Source organism: Papaver somniferum, chromosome 11, assembly GCF_003573695.1.
Source record: "Papaver somniferum cultivar HN1 chromosome 11, ASM357369v1, whole genome shotgun sequence".
NCBI lineage: Eukaryota > Viridiplantae > Streptophyta > Magnoliopsida > Ranunculales > Papaveraceae > Papaver > Papaver somniferum.
The window spans coordinates 63,826,340-63,848,305 of record NC_039368.1 but is presented as its reverse complement, the minus strand read 5'-3'; the positions used below and the strand labels follow the sequence as shown (position 1 = coordinate 63,848,305).

The window sequence follows — 21,966 nt, the reverse complement described above, 5'->3', positions numbered from 1 at the left end:
CATCTTAATGTTTGTATAAGTTTGGTCTTCCTCAAGTGTTCTACAAATTTTCACGAGCAAATAAGATGATTACTAGATTTGATGGTCTTGGTTGTTATGGTCTTGTACTCTTGTGTGCGAACAGAATGAGAACAAGAATAATTGGATTTTAGTCTAATTATAGATGGGTTATAGACAGACGAGAACAAGAATGATCAAGAGGGTATTCTTGCTGATCAATCGACACAAGTAGTGATTTGCATGGATCGTTAATCAGTTGCTGATCAATCGACACAAGTAGTGATTTGCATGGATCGTTAATCAGTTGGTTGATTTGAGATTGAACTTAAGGAATAGATAATTAAAAAAAATCAAGTATTATGTTACTATTTGTTACCTTTCATAGAATCAAAAAATTCTGAATTGATTAATAATTTATGGTTTTGAATCATATGAATTTTTCTTCAGTTTTTTATATGTATTAGATCTTCAGTTTGTTAGGATTTCAAAGATTAGAGATCTATTTGTGGATGATAAACAGATGCCGACCCTAAGTTTAGAAAGTGTAATCTTACCAGGATAAATCATGGGTTTTGCTGATGGTTTTGATTGTTTCAACTAAACACCCAAGATCTTCAGCTTACGATTTTATTTAACTCGTTTATTGAATTCGAGTTCTGTAAATGGAAGAAGACAGAGAAAACAAAATAATAAGCACGTGGAAGATAAAGGTGTATGATTCTTGTACACGTCAGATATCCACATAAGACGACACCTCGTCAGGGAGGAGAGTAGGGAGGAGATGGGGGACCGGAATAGCAATTCCCATCCAATTTTTCAAAACTAATAATGATTTTAGAATCCTAGTGACACAATACAAAGGTTAACAACAAATGGAAGCGATTTTATATGAGATTATCTATTTAATTGTAAAACAATTGAATCTTCTACTTCGAGGGTTTGATGTTACAGGAGAGAAAAATAAAAGAAGGAAGACATGACAGAGGGGAGAATAAGATTAGTACGCGGGTCCCGTCAGAAGTTGCTTCTTTTAGAAGTGAGAAGCCAAATATTTTTGCTTCTCTCAAGAGTTACTTTTTGACAGAAAAAGTTACTTCTATAAGTTGATTTTATTTATCAATCCGGCCTGACTTTTGGCTTATTGACTTAAATAAGTTGATAAGTAGCTTCTCGGAACGCATCCAAACAGCCTATTAGCCCTGCCACATTATTACATTCGAACACTGTAATACACTCTACAACCTTGCAACGGCCTGTAGTAAACATACAGGAATGAAGTAAAAAAAAAAACGAAATAATTCGAAGGAAAGAACGTCATATTTGAAACTGAATCGAGTCTTTGAGTCGGGAGGAGAGAATAATCAGAATGACAGAACTATTAAGCCATCATTTCGACGATCAAACCAATAGGGAAATTACCTAATCATCACCTTATTCTCTCCCAATATGCCAAACTCACAGACCACAAAAAAAACCAATAATTAAATTTGCAGGAAAACAAAAACCATAGTTGAGATTTTATTTAGGGCATCGGATCTCCAAGGTGTTAACATCAATGAAATATTCAGATGCAAATTACCCATTTACATATAAAATTTCCTCATTTGCCCCTTTACAATCAATCGTCAAAACAAAACCAAAATCAAAAAGAACAAAAAAATAAGGATTTCTTATTTCTAGTTTTCAAAAGAAAATCGTAGTCTAATATTCAAACAGCATCAAAATTGAGACAATACAAACCAACTGGTAAAAAGTTTTGTCGGTTTCAGAAAAATCTCTAAGGAAATAACGAAAGCGAGACTATGTATAAGACATTCTGATTGAGAATGGCTCTGCAATTGCCGTCTTATATGTACAGGACTTTCTTTCTAGGGTTAGGGTTTGAGAATCAAAGGTTTAAGAAATATCATCTGAACCGTCCATTTCGATGCGGCGCAACGATTCTTCGCCCCCGATTGAATTATTTATACCAACTCAGTTCTTTATTTCAAACAGGTCCAACATGACAAGAGCTAACCAATTATATGGTGGGTTCATGTTACTGCTAGTATTGAAGGTTAACAGAGTTGCAAAAAATAAGTAGTCCACGGGTGACTGTCATGTGTACAGGATTATACAAATTTGGAATATACTCTGCTTTGAAATGAAAAATCTAGTAATCCTCTCATTCAGATTTCCTGTGCTACATATTACCCAATCAATTTACAAAAGTAAAAAATGAGAAGAGATTTTTGAAACATGTATGGTGGATAATGTATTGCTCTCACTAGAAGAGAAAAAGTTTCAGACCTTAGAAAGACAGAAAGAAAGAAATGAAGACTCTTTTAGAAGTGAGAAGGGTCTTTAGCCCTGTCAATTCTCCACACCCATTTCTCAATAAGTCTCCATTCGATCATCATGGTAGAGGGAGAAAGTCAGTAGTTTCAGTTTTCAGAAGTTCTCTTCCTGGTACTTGTTTACATTTTCTCACTTCTTAGAGAGTAGTAATGATAACTAGAAATATAGTCTGTAACTTTTTGTTTCTTCTCTTACAGGAGAGGATGCTTTACAAATGTTTTTAAGGGATAGACAATTGAATGGTGACTTTGTAAGTAAAGCTTCTGATATTATTTGGAGAAGGGATGAGTTGAAATTCATTGATCTTGAAGATAATGTGTTTGATGAAAATTCTCAACAAATGCAATTACAGGAGGTATGCACACAAGACTGACTTAATTTATTATTCTCGTATCAGTTGTTAGCACATTTACAAGTTCTATCATCTATGTCTTGGAGGAACAATGACTAAGAATGGATTGTATGCTGCAAAACATAGTTTAACTCGTATTAGAACATTGCTCTACGTCAAATTAAAGCATCCCGAAGGAACAGACTAAACCATAGGGACATGACTTACACTGGTGACATAAGGGATACCGTGAGGGGGATTCCAAGTTTTGGGAACAAACCCACTGTCGAATCAATCGAGGTCCTATTAGTAGGTTCTGGTTAGAATGTGCGTAACTTTATTCTTACTAACAAACTGGTGCAGGTCATGGAAACTGAGAATGACGGTGGATTTTTGAAGCTGACTAAAACCCTCGAATGGGTGTCTGGTGATGAAACTGCGCCAGTCAATAGGAAACAAACTTTTAAGGTCTGAATTTATTTTTGAAATTGCGATATATCATACTTGTTATTTTTTTCTTTTATTTTTTCTCTCACTAGTTTGGTAAGACAATCGTAAGTTCTTCTAATTGTTTGACTGTGTTATTGATTCAGTTACATTTTGTGTAATGACAGGAAATACAAGATGATCGTGAAAGAAGGAAGAAACTTAACCTTCTACAGTATGATGCTGTATGATGCTTTTGAATCGTATTTTATTTCTTGATAAACACTTGTGAACTTTGATTTCAATTTCATGTTACTTTGTCTGAATCATCTCATGCAGCATTTGTACTATCTAATCAAGAACTACGTTTTCACAAGCAAAAGTAATTTCTGAATAGTTTATAGTGCGCAAACACTGTTGTTACCTTTCAGATTAAGAAAGAGTTGACCCTCTTAACTGCTGCAGTTGGAACTTTCTGCACTGGATATTGTTTAGTGGTCTTCTCTATACAGGTAAACACTGCATTGTTGCAGGAGGAAGTCTTTCGAAGCATTATCTTACATTGTCCCTTTTACGGTATGAAAATGCAAGGGACTTTCTTAAATCTTACTACCAAAAATTCGATAGCCGTGGTGTGTCTATATCATTTGCTAAGCTGATAAAATGGTTTCAAATTTCTAAAAAAACATCTCTAGAAGAATGTGGCTTAATTTTTCGTTTTCTTAGTAGTTTAAATCTTTTCCTTCATTGTTAGAGCGTTAATTGTTTCAAAAAATTCTCATTATAACTTCACTTGTCTGTTTTATAGGCTGCTATAAGTTATGCAACAGGAGTTCTTTTCAGGTAAACAGTATTTTTGTCCTACTGTGAGGTTCTTTGATGACCAGCCAGGGTTCACACCTAGATATTTTACTCTTTAACTTTGGAGCTTTGTTTTCCTCTTTTGTAGAGCAGTTTTTTGTATCTCCAGCTGTTGTATTTCCATGTTGACAACCTGACGAGGGAAGCAGTTCCACAGATTTTCAGGCAGAAGAAAGTAAAGAAGTATAAATTCAGCTAAACTATGTGAATGTTCTGTGCTATAATAGTTTCTATGCTGTATGATTTGGTCTCATGCAAATTCCTTTAAAAGAACAATGTGTTTTCTGAATCAGAATTGGGATAAGAAGCGAGGACTTGCAGAACTTCTTTGAAACAACGCTAAATGGTAGCGGCTTTGTTCTTTCATCACCAAGGCTTGTGATCCCTGCTGCAATTTATGGACTTTGGGGGCTGTCTACTCATTTTTCCAATGATCTTTTTAGTTTTCAGGTACAATTTTAACCTTTTCTCGATCTCTGACCTCATATACTTGGGAGCTGGTAAGTATTACGTAGAAAAAGTGGATAACTCATATTTGAACGCGAGCAACTAGATCCCCCCGGTGTGGTTCCTGGAAACAAATATGGTACTGTCTTAAGAAAATATAAATTGTCAATTCATCCACTGATTACGCGGAGTGTTCTTGATTCACGTAAACAAACACCTGATAGTGGTGGGTTATTTTCTTTTGCAAGTTTTGCACATTATTGGGCATAATAAAATGAATTGATTTTCACGTTTGTTTCGTTTGTTTCGTATAGCTTGTTCCAGCGATGTTTGGGTTATTTGCATACAAGGCTGCTGCTCTGGTTCAAGTTTACAGAGACAATGATGACTTGAAGTTGATCTTTCCAGGTGCCGATGAATATTCAAATGAGTGAACAGTAGTCCCCCTCGTTTTCACTGCTGCACCATTAAGTTTTAAGCAGTGCATGCAGTGACTCAATTTTGGCGGATGGCCCATACAGCGGTTGCAGATGTTATTCAGATTGTTATCAACAATTGCTGTTGTTTTTCCATTTGTGTGCCACCCATACTGGTTATGTATGATCAGCCGAATAAATTGTTATGTACTTAATTGTGTATATGAAAGAGTTATATCGACCCCATGCTCTTTAAACTAAACACTTGAATGGTCACCCCATCCTAGTACCAGATCTAGGTTGACAACCTTGTTAGAATACGGGCATCCAACTCAAAACCAATTGGCAATGAGTGGAGAGGCCCTTAGAACTATAAACTGCTGAGTAAAGGTGCGGTCAAATGACTCGACACAAATAGCCTGCTCCGATACCATGTTAGGATACGGGCATCCAACTCAAAACCAATTGGCAATGAGTGGAGAGGTTCTTCCATATTATATTTTAAGTTATTAAGGAGATATTAACAGTGTGGGACTATTATCCTCAACACGCCCCCTCACATGTAGCCTCGTTGGGTCTAACACGTGGACCTACGTTGTGTGGTGACCGTTGGGCCTACTCGCGCACGGGCCTAGCTCTGATACCATGTTAGAATACGGGCATCCAACTCAAAACCAATTGACAATGAGTGGAGAGGCCCTTAGAACTATTGCAGGATCTTAGATTGCCCAAACAATATGAGACTAATAATCTCAACAAACCTACCCTGTGTATACGTTGAAATTATTAGTCTCATATTTGCTTTCAACTCCTCTGGTGCGAGGTTAGGGACTGACTTATTGTCTTTAAATCGGATTCAGTTCCACATAAGATTGGACCAGCTTCTAATCCAATTATTTTCATTTGCTCAGGTCTGCGTCAGGTTTAGGATAAACCAATTCAATAGTCCAGCCCCATTCGAACAAACAATCCGATAGGGTGCCGATTGTTTCAGTTTGTTTTGGCTGTCAGTCGAGCTGAATCTTTCGTACAGGCCAGTCAGAAAGCCAACCACTGTATTGGCCCCTTAACTGAGCATCAATGTCTGTAGGCTCCAGCTCCATAAAATCAGGCTTAAAACAAAGGAAACTGCCGAGTACAAACAGGCAGAACACGTCCAGTGGATCCAAGACAATGCCTGCAGTAGCAGTTTCAGGTCTTTGATTTGCTTAGAGAATTAGAAACTTTCCCTCATTCTTTAAAAAAGGTATACACACTGTAAACCTGTGGATTAAGGAAACAAGGACAGAACACTAGACCATGAAATTAAGGAAACAAGAACGTTAACCAATATATAAAACCGCGACGTACATTTAGAAACATCTAATAGCACACAATGAAAAAACTATTGTTCTGTGAGTTCTACAATAAGTGAGCAGTGAACATGTACATACAACCAAAGCCTCAATTCAATAGCAGGGACAGAATCTAAACAGCAGGTTTCAGATATTTCTAAGGCGCCCTTGCAAACTTGAGAAAGATAGCTCCAAAAGTTGTTCGAGAAGCTGAGAAACTGTGGGTCAGGCTCCCAAGAATTTTCTAAAGCAAAATATCAAGGAACAACACCAGTGCAGTCTGCCTATACTGTAAAGAACATTTTGTATGAACACACAAGTCCAGTTTAGAAAGGGGCTGAGCTTGTTCTTCGAAGCTGATAATTCTGCTCAGGCGGCGGTGCAGATGGTAATATCGTATCCAGCTCCTGCAACAAACCGAGAGGAAAGGGGATGTTGAAAATCCAACAGGAAAGGTAAAAACATGAGAGTAGATAACCGTTTTTACTAAATTTCATGAACTATTCGACGTACAAAAATTACACCTCCTGGAACTACAAGCAAATGACAGGATCCAAAGTTGTGAGCAATCATATGAAGACTTGTCATCCCACATAGTATAAGAAATTTGGCATACATCACAAATGCTTCATGAAGATTGTTATTCCTATTTTTATGTGTACTATTTATGATTTCTCCAATACACTGAAGTCAAATCAAGATCTCACCAAGTCAGAATAAATAATCCCAGTCTTGGCAAAAAAAAAATTAAGACTGTAGAAACTAACACCAGCATCGAAACATGGTTGGCATCTAATACTTGGATTTGGTGGAGAAGATGACACTCGTAAACTTAAGTTCTTACAACTGTGCAGTGACTCATTTCGTAACTCTAAAAGATGCTGGTTCCACAAATGAATGACCTTGGCTTCTCGGAATATGCTTAATATTGGAACTTGGTCATGACACTAACCTGGACTAGTTTTGGGAGTGCCAATATTATTTTTTTGGTAGCGTAATCACTAATCGTAGCACTATTCAAAAGATATAAATAGCATAAACATGTAAAAAGAAACAAACGTTAACTTCGTCCCAGTAAAGAGGGTTAGGCACCCAATCACCACTACAAGAAGGTAGTCCGATAAAACAGAAGGATAAAGATTGTGATGGGAGTCGAAAAGACAAAGGTTTGGGAGCTGTCCATGACTTCGGTGAGAGCTATGAATATAATTAGGTATCTTTCGTGGTTCACAGCTACAAATATTACATAATTAATGACAAACTGGTTACACTCCCAACTTAAAAGGTCCGCAACATCATTGTGGAGGTATGTTTGTATGATAATTTGCATTGAAACTACTCTAAAAGAACTCCACAGCCTTAAAAACCTGAATTTAATATATTCTCCACAGGTTCATAAGCGGCACACTAATTGCATGGTAATAACAACAACTTTCTGTTTAGACAAATTTGATCAGTACTATGTCCCAGGTGCATCAGAAAATAAAACCAAGTTTTGTCCCATCTAAAACCCTCATTCAGAATTTAGACACTAGATTTCAAACAGAAATCACTCTATTCGATCTAAACCCTGCTAGTCTGATTTATATCGCAATGATCAGTATTTAAACTTCCAGAAGATATAGCCACCACAAAGAAATGAAATGAAATGCAAGAAGCACAAACAAACAAACAAACAAACAAAAATAAAAATATAAAACAGGCATCTACCTTCTGTTTCCTGAGCCTTTCATTTTCCTCTTCCAGGCGCGAAACCTTGTTCTCCAGCTCATTAGTGTAAGCCTGCCCAAACCATTAATTAAGCTATTTATATATATTAGAATAGAACAATTATTGGAACTCCACAGCTAACTGAATAGCAAGAGAACCCACCTGCTTCCTAGCTCGTGACCTGGCTGCAGACTCCCTGTTCTTAATCATCCTTTTCTGCCTTCTCTCTACAGTTTTCTCAATCATGTCTCCTCCTGGGGCGACCCTTTTTCGCCCAGGTGTTTGTGTATCTGACAAGGCTATAGGAGATGACAAAGCCATTTGGTTGTCAGAATAGGTGACTTCCAAAATTGGACTTGTAGCTAGAGCAAGAGGCTGCGGAACTGGACGACCTGGAGCAAAAATTTCCATCATATTTTGTTGTTGTTGTTGCTGCTGATGTTGATGTATTGCAGGGACCTGGTACTGCATCCATGGAGCTTGCTGAGTGAAACTCTGAGGAGGTGCTGCCATTAAATCAACTCCTATACCAGTAGCCCCTTCATTTTTCTTATCCCCTGGACCTTCAGAGACAACCCCTGCTTTCACCAAGAAATCTTCCAGTGTCATCTCACCTAGAGTTTGTTGTCTTTCCTGAGCAGCTTTCAACTCTTCTGTATCATTTTTCTGACCTTGCTGTATATCTTTCCACACCTCATCGACCGTTTTCTTGCTAAGAGCCCTAGTTAAGTTAAGGCTCGCTTGACGCTGTAAAGCAGAAGCTGAAGCATGCTGTTCATTTTGAGCTGTATTCTCCGCATCCATTCCTACACCCTGATTGGCTTCGGCCGTCCACACATTCTTTAGTAGCTCATCTAGGTTCATGCTACTTAAAGGTTTTCCTAAGTCTCCTAGCTGGTTTTGAACCTCATCAAGCGTAAGATTGTACAATGATCCTTGCCTCGCTAACGGCAGGAACTGAGAATGCTGACTGTTACCACCTTGAGACCCCATCGTCTGAACCCCCATTCACCAATTTTTTTCACAGTATGTGTGTGAGTGTATCATTCCAAACCTCAAGCTCAAATACCTGATGTAAAAACCCTATAAATCTCAAGGAAGAGAAATAATAAACAATAAAAAGTAATTAATGCTCAATCTCGCACATTCTGTCGATGAATCTAAATCTAACACCACCAACTGTATTGGCCCAAGAAACTTGGAGGGCTTCAACCTTTAAAACTCATACATTATTACATTTTCCAACCCTAAGGATAACAAAATTCAAAAAAATAAAAATAAAAATTTACTCAGACCTAAGATCCCAAAACCCAAAAAGATAGAAAGAACAACTTAAATGCCCTAGAATGGAGAGGGATCAAAAAGAAAAAGATCAGGAAGAAACCCAACTTACGAATTTATCGAACCATCACAGATCGTTACAAATCCAGAAATGAAAATGAAAAGTAAAAAAATGATAACAAAAACTCACCTGAATTCATTCAAAGCGCAGAAGATAAAGTTATAATATAACCTGCAAAAAGAGGAGAAGAACCTAACATTAAATTAAAATAAAAAACCCTCGGATTTTAAAAAACAAAAAACCCCACAAAAAAAATTATGCAAGAGAGAGTGAGAAAAACAGACCTAAAACAGTGATGATCGGGGAAGTGAATCTTAAAAATGCACCATTTTTATCTTCTTGTGAGGTTGTTAGAAGCAGGTGGAATCCACATAATATTAATTTTTTGTTGTTGGTGTTAATGTTATTGCAGTGGGACAAAAACAAAACCAGACCCGAATCTCCAGTTTCTGGAGATGAAAAACCCTAAGTTCTTGGCCTTGTTTAGTTATTTATTTATATATATCGTGGGTAGTGTGTACAGAGAAATGAGAAACTTAGTTAGAGGAAAAAGACCGATTCACCACCAATCCATTAACCCCATTTGGGCTTCTTTTATTTTTTCCTTTTCTTGCTGCTTTAAAAGATGGTTCGAAACTTCGAATCAAGTTAAAAGGATGTTGTCCTGTATGAGTGTTGTGTAGGTGGGACATTTAATATGCCCTACTGCTGCCGGTTGACCAGAACTTGGACCCCATGTTACAGGACTGACTACAATTTGTGCGTACCTGTGTTACATACCTTGCATGTTTCCAATTTGTGCATATCCCCCTTGGAGCAAGCAGCCAAGGATGAGAAGGATGGACAAGAATAAGTGAATAACACATCAGTTGACAGTCCGGTAGGTCTTCCATGGTACGATTTTATGGAGTTTTTATGCCAGAAATGTACGACTTTCCAATTATACCCAAATTCGAAACATCCGATAAGCTTTTATTTTTATTTTAAAATTAGCATTATTATTATTTTTATTTATTTTTAAAGAGTCGAGAGAGGAAAATTTTTATCTTTATTATTATTAAAAATTAGCTTTTACTTTTAATAATAATAATTATTACTCCTTTTATTAAGAAAATAAGTTCAATTTTCACTCACTAGAATCATACACGACTTTTGTTGGTAGCCTAATAACAAGCTGAGCACCAACTCCCTTCTGAATAGCAACGTCTAGTTTATAAAAAGAAAATTTCTTAACACCTCTACCGACATCATTACTAACTAGGCAATTTTTCAATCTCTTATTATTATTATTTATTTATTTATTATTATAATGCCATCAGGGGGCGTTTTATTGCAAACAAATAACATAGTCTTTTACAAGTGTTTAGTTGGCAGCCTAGCGACAATCTAGGCTCTAACTCAAAATGCCACCAGGAGGAGTTTTATTATTATTATTATTTCACATAATTATTATTATTAATAAAGATAAAGAGTATTACATTAACTAGTTGGAAGCCTATCAAGCTAAGCTCCAACAACGCACTACTATATGAATTGAACATATTGTCGTGCTAACCTACCAGCGAGCCTCATGGGTAACCTAGCCAAGGGAGCCGAAGCAGGAAGGGGGCTGAGATTGTGTCACAAGGGACGCAAGGTAACTCTACCATCCATGTTATTATTATTATTTTATTTTATTTAGAGAAAATAGTATATTACAAAGTCAGTTTTTACATCGAGGGTGTTGGTAGCCTAGCAACAATCTGGGCACCAACTCCCTTTTGAATAATAATACCTATTCTACGAAAAAGTGACCCTCCTACTTTACAATTGGCATCTTGACTAGCAAGATAATTCCTCAACCTTCTCAAAAAAACACAAGTATCGTCACCTAACTCACCAAAAGTTGTAAAAGCCAACACCCCGAACTCGTATCCATGTGTTAATCACTTGTCCAAGTACTTATTGCGCTTGCGAGTGACTGCATCATAAATTGCTTGGCCGGGGGTAAAGGAAGTAGTTCGGGTACCTGTGACATCATAGTAAACGTCCCTGCCATTGTCCCAGTTATAAACCAGCAAATCTGCGGGCCTCAAAGCTTTAACCGAGTCAGATAAGAAACCCATACGGACCTCTTTACGAGATGCAACACCCGTTTTATAACATATGTCTGCAAATGTATCACGTACCATATCATTTCGATACTTACCACCAATTTCGCTGGCACAATGAACAACATGATCACCATATATATGTCCATATCCCTTTTAAAAAAAGGACACAAACTGTCAGCTGCAAAGCTGCAAAAATGGGAATACCTAATTTGTAGCTCAAAAATGCACGAAATTGTCGAGGCCCAATAGATTGGTTCAAGAACTGAATGGGTATAGCCTTGAGAAAATCCATAGCGTGATCATTTTTATTACATTGCCAGAGTGCATCATTTCTTGCAGATAACGAAAAGTTGATGGGCAAATCCTTCTTGATTACAGCAAAATAACGAGCCGCCAATGACCTCATGAAATGGGGGGCAGCAGTATTAATATCAAAATCAGAAGGATGAAAACCACAAACCTGAATGTATGCCTGCAATGCGTGATGGAAACTCTGCCCAGGTTCTGAAATGGATGCACACTGCAACATAGTGTTTTGCAAAGTGCACTTGTCCAAATATTTGTTATTCTTGCGTGTGATAGCTGCAGCGATGGCATGCCCTGGAGCAATGTTACGTTTCCTAGCACTTGTGAAAGGTGAAACACCCGTCACATCCATGCAAACATCCTTACCATCTTCCCAATTATAAACCATGATGTCAGCGGGTCTGAGTTCATTCTCCGTATTTGAAAGGAAATCCAAAGAGACTTCTTTCCTAGCAGCAACCCCATCTTTGTAGCATATATATGCCAGGACATCTTTGACCAAATCATGTCAAAATTTGAGTCCAACCTCACTGGAACAGTGAATAACATGGTCACCAAAAATGTCCATAGGCCTGTTGCAACAAGAACACAAACTGTCTTCCTCAAAGAAAGGTATACCCAACCGATATTGTAAGACGGCGCTGAACTGTCTAGGTCCAACAGCCTGATTAAGCTCGGGGATGGGAATAGCCTTAAGAAAATACATAGCGTGTTCAGCTCTATTACATTGCCACAGGGTTGCTTCAAGCGATGAAAGAGAGTAACTAGTGGGTATCTTCTCCTTGACAACACCAAAATGAATAACTACCAAAGACTTCATGAAATGGGAGGCAGTATCACTGATATTGAAATTAGAGGAGAGACCACAAGTTTGAGTAAAAACCTGTAAAGCTTGCTGATAGCTGAGGCAAGGATCTGAAGTATCCGGAAAATTCAGGATCTTGTTCTGTAGATGTTGAGTTTGAGCATGAGACGCTAGGTAAAAAACATACCTGTATCAGCCATTGTAAGCACTCCAAGACCGTCGTCTTTAATAGGGAGAGTAACAAGCCTTTGTTGAACCAAGCCAAAACCTGCACCATCACCAACTATTAAACGACGTAAATATTGCATAAAATGCTTGTCAAAACGATCAGTAGCAAGCTGAATAGATTTAGGACATGTTGTGTGTAGAGTGAAATACAACTTAGAAACCCCTGTGCAATTACGTAAAAGCAATAATTCACATTGAGGGTCTTGTAGTTCCTGTATTTTGCTCATAAGCTGAATAGAAGTATCCATCCTTTTTAGCACCATGTTACTGCAAAACTCCGAATCTAGACTGACTGGCCCACCAAGGAGTTTAACACCATTCACGGGCTTACTAATATTGGGAGGGAAATCAGGCTTAATATCCCTTCTTGGTTCATATGATGGCCAAAAATTTTATGTCTTCGAGATATTCAAATGCAAGCCATAACTAGGACCTTCCTCTTGTATAATTTTCAGAGCCTTAGACACTTCCATTGTATCACTTGCAATAGCGCCATCATCTAGGTATCAATCATGGAGGTCTAAGGTGCATTGGGCAGCAATCTTCTCAACAAGGGGATGGAGATCTAGTGCAAATAGGAGGGGACCAAGGGGGTCACCCTGTTGAACACCTTGGTCCGAAGAAAGAACTGAATCCTGATAATAGAGCCTAGCTGGTTTTGCATAACAAAACTCGACCCAATTAGCGATATTCGGACAACGAGATCTTACCTCCATTATGATTGTGGACCTGTCAACTAGATTGAACGCGTTCGAAAAGTCTATGAGCAGCATAACCCGTGAAGCGTCATCACCCTTCAACTGAAGCAATCTATTGGCAGAGTGCAAGATGCCTTCGCCACCACATGGAATGCCAACGCTAAATTGGCACTTTCCTAGATATGATGTCATTTCCTTGTGCACTAACGTAGCAGCCAATTTTGAGCATAGTCTCCTCCATATAGTTCCCACAACGATTGGTCTTAACCCACCACCCGGTTTAAGCAGTGGAGTTAAGGGGGCACTCGCCACAAAATCACCAAGAATGGGAGGTCACTTACCTGTCAGCCGTAGATTGACAACGCCCGTTATAGAGTGAAGTAATTCATCGGCAACAGCAGCTCCAGCCCCACTCATATCATCCAATAAGTGTTGATCTCTAAGACCGTCCCTCCCGCATGAAGTGCTTTTGGAAAAACTCTTAAGAACCAACAGAACATCCTTTGTACTGACAGAAAGTGCAGTTGCAGTGACACCCTCGGCTGGTATGTGAGGCAGGCTTGCAGAGGGATGTTTTTGTTCCAGTTTGAAGAGTGTATCAGGGGTAGAAGGAGCTACACCATTGGAGGAAAGCACCCTGATGGCCGCAGTATAATGTCCATATTTCAACTTCCTCTTACATGCCAATAAATTAGGATTTATCTTCTTCTTGTTCGAACGATGCCCGGGAGTTTTCTTAGGAACAACCAACAATTGTTGGGTCAGGTTGAAACAACCAGACGGTTCTTTCTAACACAACAACGCCTTGTTGATTGCAGTCATATGTAGTTTCCTCAGGTTGCCTGAACGTTCCTCCGTTGAGCTTTTAGGTTCATATAAGCTCAAGGTGCAGGTAGGCAGTAGTAGTAATTGTATCCAGGATGTTATGTTATTAGGATTTTCAATGACAATATCAAGAGCAGACTTTAAGGTGAGAGAGAAGTGTACCCTGCTGGGAGGCGGAATACTAACAGTAATAGTGATTTGTCTCTGCATCACACTGTTGAGTAAGTCCACTGTGAGGCCAGCAACATCTTCACCAACACATGGAGCACTTACTACCATGTCCGGAACCTCCGTTTGTGGTTTATCAACCCCGTGAATGAGAAAATCAACTCCAAGTCCAATGAATGGACCTGAAATGACTTCCGTAGGGTGAGACTCGGGCAATCCTTCTTCCATGCATGAATACACAGACATTTAATGCACATCCATCCATGCATATCATTCAAAACCCTTTCCCATGTAGCAAAACAAGCATGATTGGTTCTAATCCTTTCTCTGCAGACATCCATGCGACTCTCAGTAGGAAAGTGTCTGTCTTTCAAATGCTTATAGATGGCACTCTTAGCATATCCGTACCCCCAACACCTCCCTTACAGTCATCGTAATTTTTGAAAGGACAGTTGATCTTGTCACTCTGCGAAGATGAAGCACAGGATGAAGCTTGAAAGGATGGGACATTGGAGGGTGTAGGAGAGCCGAGAGTGGCACGACGTTGGTGTTCCCGAAGATCTGAAGAGGTTGAAGAGCGAGTTCCAGGCATTGATTCTCAGAAAAACAAGTTCTGCAAAAACAGAAAACTTGGAAAATAGAAAAACCCTAAAAAAAAAGGAATATGCGGAAACGTAAAAGTAATAATAGGAATAAGGGGAGGAGGATTCTTATTATTATTATTTAATGCTATTTTTTTTATTGGATAAAGAGTATTACATTAACTAGTTGGAAGCCTAACAAGATAAGCTCCAACAACATACTACTACATTAATTAAACAGGTTGTTGTGCTAACCTACCAGCGAGCCTCATGGGTAACCTAGCCAAGGGAGCCGAAGCGGATGGGGGATGAGATTGTGTCATAGGGGGGGCAAGCTAACTCTAGCTTCCATGTTAATTCCTGCAATATTACGACATTGGGCTCGAACCTGGGACCTCCTGGAACGCATGGAAATTTGGGAAACGGGGATGACCAGCTGAGCTAGGCCCGTTCTTTATTATTACTGTTTTTTAAATTTTATTATTGGATAAAGACTATTACATTAACTAGTTGGAAGCCTAACAAGCTAAGCTCCAACAACATACTACTACATTAATTGAACAGGTTGATGTGCTAGACTACCAGCGAGCCTCATGGGTAACCTAACCAAGGGAGTTGAAGCGGGAGGGGAGGCTGAGATTGTGTCACAAGGGGGGCAAGCTAACTCTACCTTCCATGTTAATTCCTGCAATATTACGCCATTGGGATCTCGAACCTGGGACCTCCTGGAGCGCATGAAACTTTTGGGGAACGGGGATGACCAGCTGAGCTAGGGCCTGTTGTTATTATTATTATTATTATTAAAAATGAAATCAAATATCGTTTTGTACATGAATTGAGGGGAGACGCGCGACAATCTGCGCCCCAACCCCCTTTTGAATAATAATACCCAACCTATGAAAAAGAGAAAACCTTTTTTTGTTGTTAACATCACGACTGTCCATACAATTCTTCAATCGTTTCAACAAGACAAAAAAATCATCACCTAATTCACCCAAAATTGTGAAAGCTAAAACACCAAAGCCGTATCCATGAGACGAGCATTTGTCCGCATATTTGTGATGTTAACAGCAAAAAAAGGTTTATTATTATTATTATTATTATTATTATTATTATAAAAAGGTACCTTTGAGGGCATTTATTGAAATAAATAAAGATCCGTTTATACAGAGTTCGTTGGTAGTCTAGCCACCAACTGGGCACCAACGCCCTTTTGAATTGCAATTCCTATTCTATGAAACAAAAAGCAACCATTGTCACAGTTTGCATTGTTGTTGGTGAGGAAGTTCTTCAGTCTCTTCAAGAATGTGATTGTGTCGTCGCCTAATTCACCTAGGGTGGTGAATACGAGAATACCTAACCCATATCCATGTGTATCACAAGTGGACATGTATTTATTCCGCTTGCGAAGAACCGCTTTATCTATAGCTTGGCCTGGTTTGAAGTGACGGATGTCACCAGTGAACGGTGAAACACCGGTGATATCTAGGAAAGTGTCCTTTCCATTCTCCCAGTTATAGACGAGCAAATCAGCTGGCAACAAGGTTGTGTTGTAGTTGGAGGTGAAACCCAGGGCTGCTTCTTTCCTTACCGTAACAGCAGCTCGAAAGCGTATATCAATGAAGACGTCACGTACAAGGTCATGGCGGAATTTATTGCCGACTTCACTAGCGCAGTGAAGTGCATGGTCTCCATAGATGTCCATATCCCGTTTGAAACTGGTACATTTACTTCCTTCTGTAAAGAGGGGGATACCAATCCGGTAACTGAGTACACATCGAAACTGCTGCAGATTCAGCGCTTGATTAAGGCCACTGATCGGTATCGCAAATTAGTAATCCTGGGCATGTTTCATCTGGTTGCTCTACCAAAGTACACTATCTCGAACTGACATAGGAAAGGTGGTTGGTAATTGTTTCTTCACAGCCTCAAAAAAAGTTACATCCAGGGTATGCATTGAATACATGGGAGGGGGGGCAACAACGTTAAAGTTGAGTGGTGAAGATGCAATCCCACACACCTGGATGTAGGTTTGCAAAACCTTCTGAGTTACGAGACTGGGGTCTGTCGGAGCTATATTGTGTAAGATGATGTGCTGAACTGCTTTGGTTTGAGATTGCGATGTCAGGTAGCAGTATTTCGAAGTGTCTGGCATAGTGTAAACTCCTAGTCCGCCGTCTCTGATAGGAAGAGTCGCCAAACGAAACTGCAATGGGCCAAATCTTGCGCCATCAGTCGTGATTAGAAGCCGCAAGTATTGATTTAAGTGAGTGTCAAAACGAGAAGAGGCATGTTCCAATGCATCCGGGCATTTAGTCTGCATCGTGAAATATAGTTTAGACACACCACAGCAGTTACGTAATATCAGCAGTTCACATTGGGGATCTTTGAGCTTCTTGACAGCGGTCATGAGCTGTATAGTCTTCTCAACTCTTTGTAGAACCAAGTCTTTGAAAAATTGTAAGTCCAGGCTAACAGGGACGCCTAGCAGTTTAACTCCTGGTGATGGTCTACTAATATTGATGGGGAAGACGTCGGGTTCGTAGCTTCTATGGTCTTCAACCGGCTAGAAAACTTAAGTCTTATGAACGTTAAGATGAAGTCCCCTTGAAGTTCCTTGCGTCTGAATAATATGTAAAGCTCTGGAGACCTCTACAGTGTCGCCGATAAGTGTCCCGTCGTCCAGGTACCAGGACTGCAGGTCCAGTTTGCAGTTGGCAATGACGTTTTTCACTATAGGATGGAGCGTGAGTGCAAAAAGAAATGGTCCCAAGGGGTCGCCTTGTTGTACTCCCTGTGCCGATGAAAGAACGAAATTATTGTAGTAGAGTCTGGCAGGGGTTGCGTAGCAAAATTTCACCCATTGTGAGATGGTCGGGCATTGTGATCGCACTTCCTTAACCATTATGGTTTCATCCACCAAGTTGAATGCATTTGTAAAATTGACGAGTAGCATAGTGGTACCGGGTTCGTGGCCTTTCATCTCCATTAGCCTGTTGACAGAATGGAGAATGCATTCTCCTCCACAAGGCACTCCTACTCCAAATTGGTAGTCTCACAGGTACCATAGACATGTCTTTCCCAACTTTGTTGGCTTCCAGTTTAGAGACTAATCTCCTCCAAATGGTTCCTACAGCGATTGGCTGAATGCCACCACCGGGATTCTGTAACGGGGTGAGAGGAGCGCTAGCTATGAATTTACCAAGCACAGATGGACACTTACCTGATAGCCATAGATTAATCACCTTAGTAATTGATGATAACAGCTCATCCGCAACCGAGTTCGCTGCGCCACTCATAGCATCGAGGAGATGTTGTGCACGTAAGCCATCTCTCCCGCACGACGTTCCTTTGGGAAAGCTTTTAATAACTTTGAGCACTGTCGTTGTATCCACAGTAAGTGCTTCACAAGGAATAGTATCAACTGGAATGGTAGGTGATGGAGCAATGGGGTGCTTGTCTGCTAATTCCATAAGAGTAGCCTCAGTGCATGGGGCTATGCCATTTGATGAAAGCACCTTAATTGCTGCAGTATAGTGACCATGTGAGATCTTCTTTCGACATGCTTATAGAGTGGAAGCGTTTTGTGATTGCTTGCTCTTCGGTTTGCTAGGCATTTTGCGTTTTGGAAGTTCCAGCAACTTGGTAATTAAGGTGAGACAACCGTTAGATTCTCGCCAATCTTGTAAGGCCTGGTGAATAGAGGCAATTTGTAATTTTTTCTTGTTGTCAGACCTTTCCTCGGGAGAGTTTTTAGGGCGATATAGATTGAGGGTACAAATGGGGAACAACAAAAATTTAATCCATGTAGATATATCTACAGGGTTGCGAATCACAACATCTAAGCAGGATGTAAGTGTTCTAGAAAAACTTAACCTGCAAGGTGGAGGAACGCTGGAGATTATAGTGAAGTGCCTCTGGAAAACGTCATTCAGTAACTCCGGTGATAGAGATACAGACAACGTATCTGTCTCAGTGATTGGTGTATCACTGACTGTGGTTGGAGGACTGGGAATGTCTGAAATGAGAAACTTAACGTGTCCATCTTTGTCAACAGGCCCTGCTATGATCACGTTATTATGGTTACAGGTTTTCTTCCAAGCATGTATGATCATACAGTGCCTGCACAACCAACAGCGCATATGTTGTAGGACTGCTTCCCAAGCAATGTATGTACCCCTGTACGTGGCAAGCCTTTCTCTGCATTGTTGCTTGGCCTGATCGGTCGGAAAATGGATATCATTAAGATGTCTTTGGAAGGAACTGCGAACATATCCTCTCCCACTAATTCCATTGCCGCATTCATCATAATCCTTGAATGGACATGGAATCCGGCCATCGTTGTGTATAGGTGGTCTCAATACAAGATTGTAAGGAGAGTGTGATCTAGATGTGCCAGAATAAGACGCTGATGATGATGATGTTGTATGTTGGGGTGAAGAAGAACACGCTCGCGTTCTGGGCATCGTAACTGCCAATAACTGGCTCAAGTTTATAAGAATAGTGAAGATCAGTTCGTGAAAATTGCATCCCACGAAAGATTATGATAAGGGGAATTGAAAGAAAGGTATTTTGATGGAAATATGTGGAAGAAGACCGGAGATAATGTCGGAAAATGTTTCCCAGGGTTTCAATCGCCTGAAAATCGCCCGGATACTCCCTCTCTTCCCCTTATTATTATTATTATTATTATTATTATTATTATTATTATTATTATTATTATTATTATTATGAAATAGCCACTAAGGGCGTTTTATTAGCAAGACGACGGATTGTATTATTATTATTATTATTATTTATTTATTTTGTATTTTTTTTATTGAAAACGTATCTCTAGGGGATTTTATTATTATTATTATTATGTGATGATAAAGAGTATTACATTAACTAGCTGGAAGCTTAACAATCTAAGCTCGAACAACATACTACTACATTAATTGAACAGGTTGTTGTGCTAACCTACCAGCGAGTCTCATGGGTAACCTAGCCAAGGGAGCCGAAACGGATGGGGGGGGGGGGGGGGGGGGGGCTGAGATTGTGTCACAAGGGGGGGCGATCGAACTCTATCTTCCGTGTTAATTCCTGCAATATTACGTCATTGGGGGATCGAACCTGGGACCTCCTGGAACGCATGAAACTTTGGGAAACGGGGATGACCAGCTGAGCTAGCTGCTCTTTTTTTTATTTTCTTTTTTTTAAAAAGGCGCCGCAAAGACATTTATTAACAAAAGAATCAAATACAAGGTACAATGTCGAAGGAGGGAAACCTAGCAACAAGTTGGGCCCCTACACCTTTTTGAATAGCCATTCCTAACCTATGAAATAAAAAGTAACTGGAATCACAATTGGCGTTGTTGTTGGCAATGCAGTTCTTTAGTCTATTCACAAAAGCCACCATATCATCACCTAGTTCTCCTAAGGTAGTGAATGCTAAAACTCCAAAACAATAACCATGTGTTTCGAAAACAGTTAAATACTTATTTCGCTTGCGTAAAACTGCTTTAGCAATTGCTTGACCCGGGATGAAGGTGTGAATGTCACTCGTGAAAGGAGAGACACCCGTAACATCTAAGCATGTGTCCTTCCCATTCTCTCAATTATAAACCAACAAGTCAGCCGGCGGCAAAGTGTTATTCCCATCTTACCGAAGTCTAGGAGCCACTTCCTTTCCAACTGAAACACTGGCCCTGAAGCAAATGTCTACCAAAACATCACGTATAAAATTGTGTCTGAATTTCACACCAACTTCACTGGCACAGTGTAGTGCATGGTCCCCAAAAATGTCCATATCCCTCTTACAAATAGTACAACAACTATTCTCTGGAAAAAAAGGAATGCCAAGTTGATAGCAAAACACACTTCGAAACTGTCTAGGACCAAGAGTTTGGTTCAAACCATCTATAGGTATCGCCAGTAGATAATCTTGAGCATGTTTCAACTTATTACTCTACCATAACACACTATCACGTGCTGTCAAATTGAACCTAGTGGGTATTTGCCTCATCACCACCTCAAAATATTTCAGTGCCATAGAATGCATGGAAGAAGGGGCGGTAACATTGAAGTTGAGTGAAGAAGTAGTAAGCCCACATACCTGGTTGTACGTCAGCAAAGCCTGCTGACAAGTTGGACTTGGATCTGCCGAGAAGTTATTGTGTAAGATGGCTTGCTGAACCTGGCGAGTCTGAAACTGAGATGCTAGGTAGCATTAATTTGATGTGTCATTCATAGTGTACACCCCAAGACATCCGCCTCTGATAGGGGTTGCCAGTCTATATTTCAAAGGACCGAAGCCAGCATCATCAGTCGTAACTAAATGCCTCAACAAGTGATATAAGTGATCATCAAACTGGACACTAACTTCCTCCAAAGATGCAGGACACGTAGTACGCATAGTAAAGTATAATTAATCAAAATGTCATTATTATTATTATTATTATTATTATTATTATGTAAAGAGTAGTTTATACAGAGTTTGTTGGTATTCTAGCCACCAACTGGGCACCAACGCCCTTTTGAATTGTAATGCCTATTCTATGAAATAGAAAATTGCCGGAGTCGCAGTTTGCGTCATTGTTCGCGAGGAAGTTTTTCAGTCGCTTCAAGAAAGTGATGGTGTCCTCGCCTAGTTCACCTAGAGTAGTGAAGGCCAGAATACCAAACACTTGTATAATAATAAAGAATATTATTATTAAAAATAATATTTCCATTATTTCTGCAAAAATGTTATTTTCACTTTTATATAAATAGAAGTAGTGTTATACTTTCAAAAATTCTATATAGATCAGAATTAGTATTATATTTTCAAAAATTCAAAGAGTTGTAAAGAGCTAACATAGACTTTTAAGCTGAAAATGATGCGACTCTTAAGGAATTGGAAAATGAGTACAAATCTGAAACGCAAGGAAGATTCAACTGGGTTACCATCGGATGAAGGATGAAATTTTTGAAGCAATCTCTTTTGTCCTGGGAAAGCTGACGAAAATCTTTAAAGGTCAGAACAATACGGCAATCAACCTAGCTAGCTTAACTAGAAATCTAGCCATTTAGATAATTTC

General features: G+C 39.4%; 3 protein-coding genes, 1 non-coding gene and 1 pseudogene across 7 annotated transcripts; 1 reads left to right on the top strand and 4 right to left on the bottom strand.

Moving 5' to 3' along the window:
- Nucleotides 1-1,355: 1,355 nt before the first annotated feature.
- Nucleotides 1,356-1,437, bottom strand: LOC113325623 (annotated as a pseudogene).
- An 85-nt stretch (nt 1,438-1,522) lies between these two features.
- On the bottom strand, nt 1,523-1,613 carry LOC113325617. The gene has a single exon (XR_003348078.1). It is a non-coding gene; the product is annotated as a small nucleolar RNA Z101 (small nucleolar RNA).
- Nucleotides 1,614-2,181: 568 nt separating this feature from the next.
- Nucleotides 2,182-5,059, top strand: LOC113321204. 2 transcript variants are annotated; one of them, XM_026569083.1, is made up of 9 exons: nt 2,182-2,448; nt 2,535-2,692; nt 3,032-3,136; nt 3,283-3,339; nt 3,499-3,606; nt 3,903-3,937; nt 4,049-4,138; nt 4,249-4,405; nt 4,717-5,059. In XM_026569083.1, the coding sequence occupies exons 1-9, from the start codon at nt 2,313-2,315 to the stop codon at nt 4,834-4,836; spliced, it is 966 nt and encodes a 321-aa protein (XP_026424868.1). In that variant the 5' UTR covers nt 2,182-2,312; the 3' UTR covers nt 4,837-5,059. The 2 variants fall into 2 exon arrangements, with proteins under 2 accessions (XP_026424868.1, XP_026424869.1); XM_026569084.1 differs by having other exon boundaries at nt 2,184-2,448; nt 3,526-3,606.
- Nucleotides 5,060-6,123: 1,064 nt separating this feature from the next.
- LOC113322691 (ABSCISIC ACID-INSENSITIVE 5-like protein 2) lies at nt 6,124-9,709 on the bottom strand. Of its 2 annotated transcripts, none has more exons than XM_026570831.1 (5): nt 9,489-9,709; nt 9,334-9,375; nt 8,025-8,945; nt 7,863-7,934; nt 6,124-6,559 (listed from the first exon to the last, which is right to left on the bottom strand). In XM_026570831.1, the coding sequence occupies exons 3-5, from the start codon at nt 8,868-8,870 to the stop codon at nt 6,479-6,481; spliced, it is 999 nt and encodes a 332-aa protein (XP_026426616.1). In that variant the 5' UTR covers nt 8,871-8,945; nt 9,334-9,375; nt 9,489-9,709; the 3' UTR covers nt 6,124-6,478. The 2 variants fall into 2 exon arrangements, with proteins under 2 accessions (XP_026426616.1, XP_026426615.1); XM_026570830.1 differs by having other exon boundaries at nt 8,025-8,931; nt 9,489-9,708.
- An 8,093-nt stretch (nt 9,710-17,802) lies between these two features.
- On the bottom strand, nt 17,803-19,565 carry LOC113321449. Of its 2 annotated transcripts, none has more exons than XM_026569358.1 (2): nt 18,785-19,565; nt 17,803-18,600 (listed from the first exon to the last, which is right to left on the bottom strand). In XM_026569358.1, the coding sequence occupies exons 1-2, from the start codon at nt 19,372-19,374 to the stop codon at nt 18,558-18,560; spliced, it is 633 nt and encodes a 210-aa protein (XP_026425143.1). In that variant the 5' UTR covers nt 19,375-19,565; the 3' UTR covers nt 17,803-18,557. Both variants share the same exon structure in this region, with proteins under 2 accessions (XP_026425143.1, XP_026425144.1).
- Between the last annotated feature and the right edge of the window lie 2,401 nt (nt 19,566-21,966).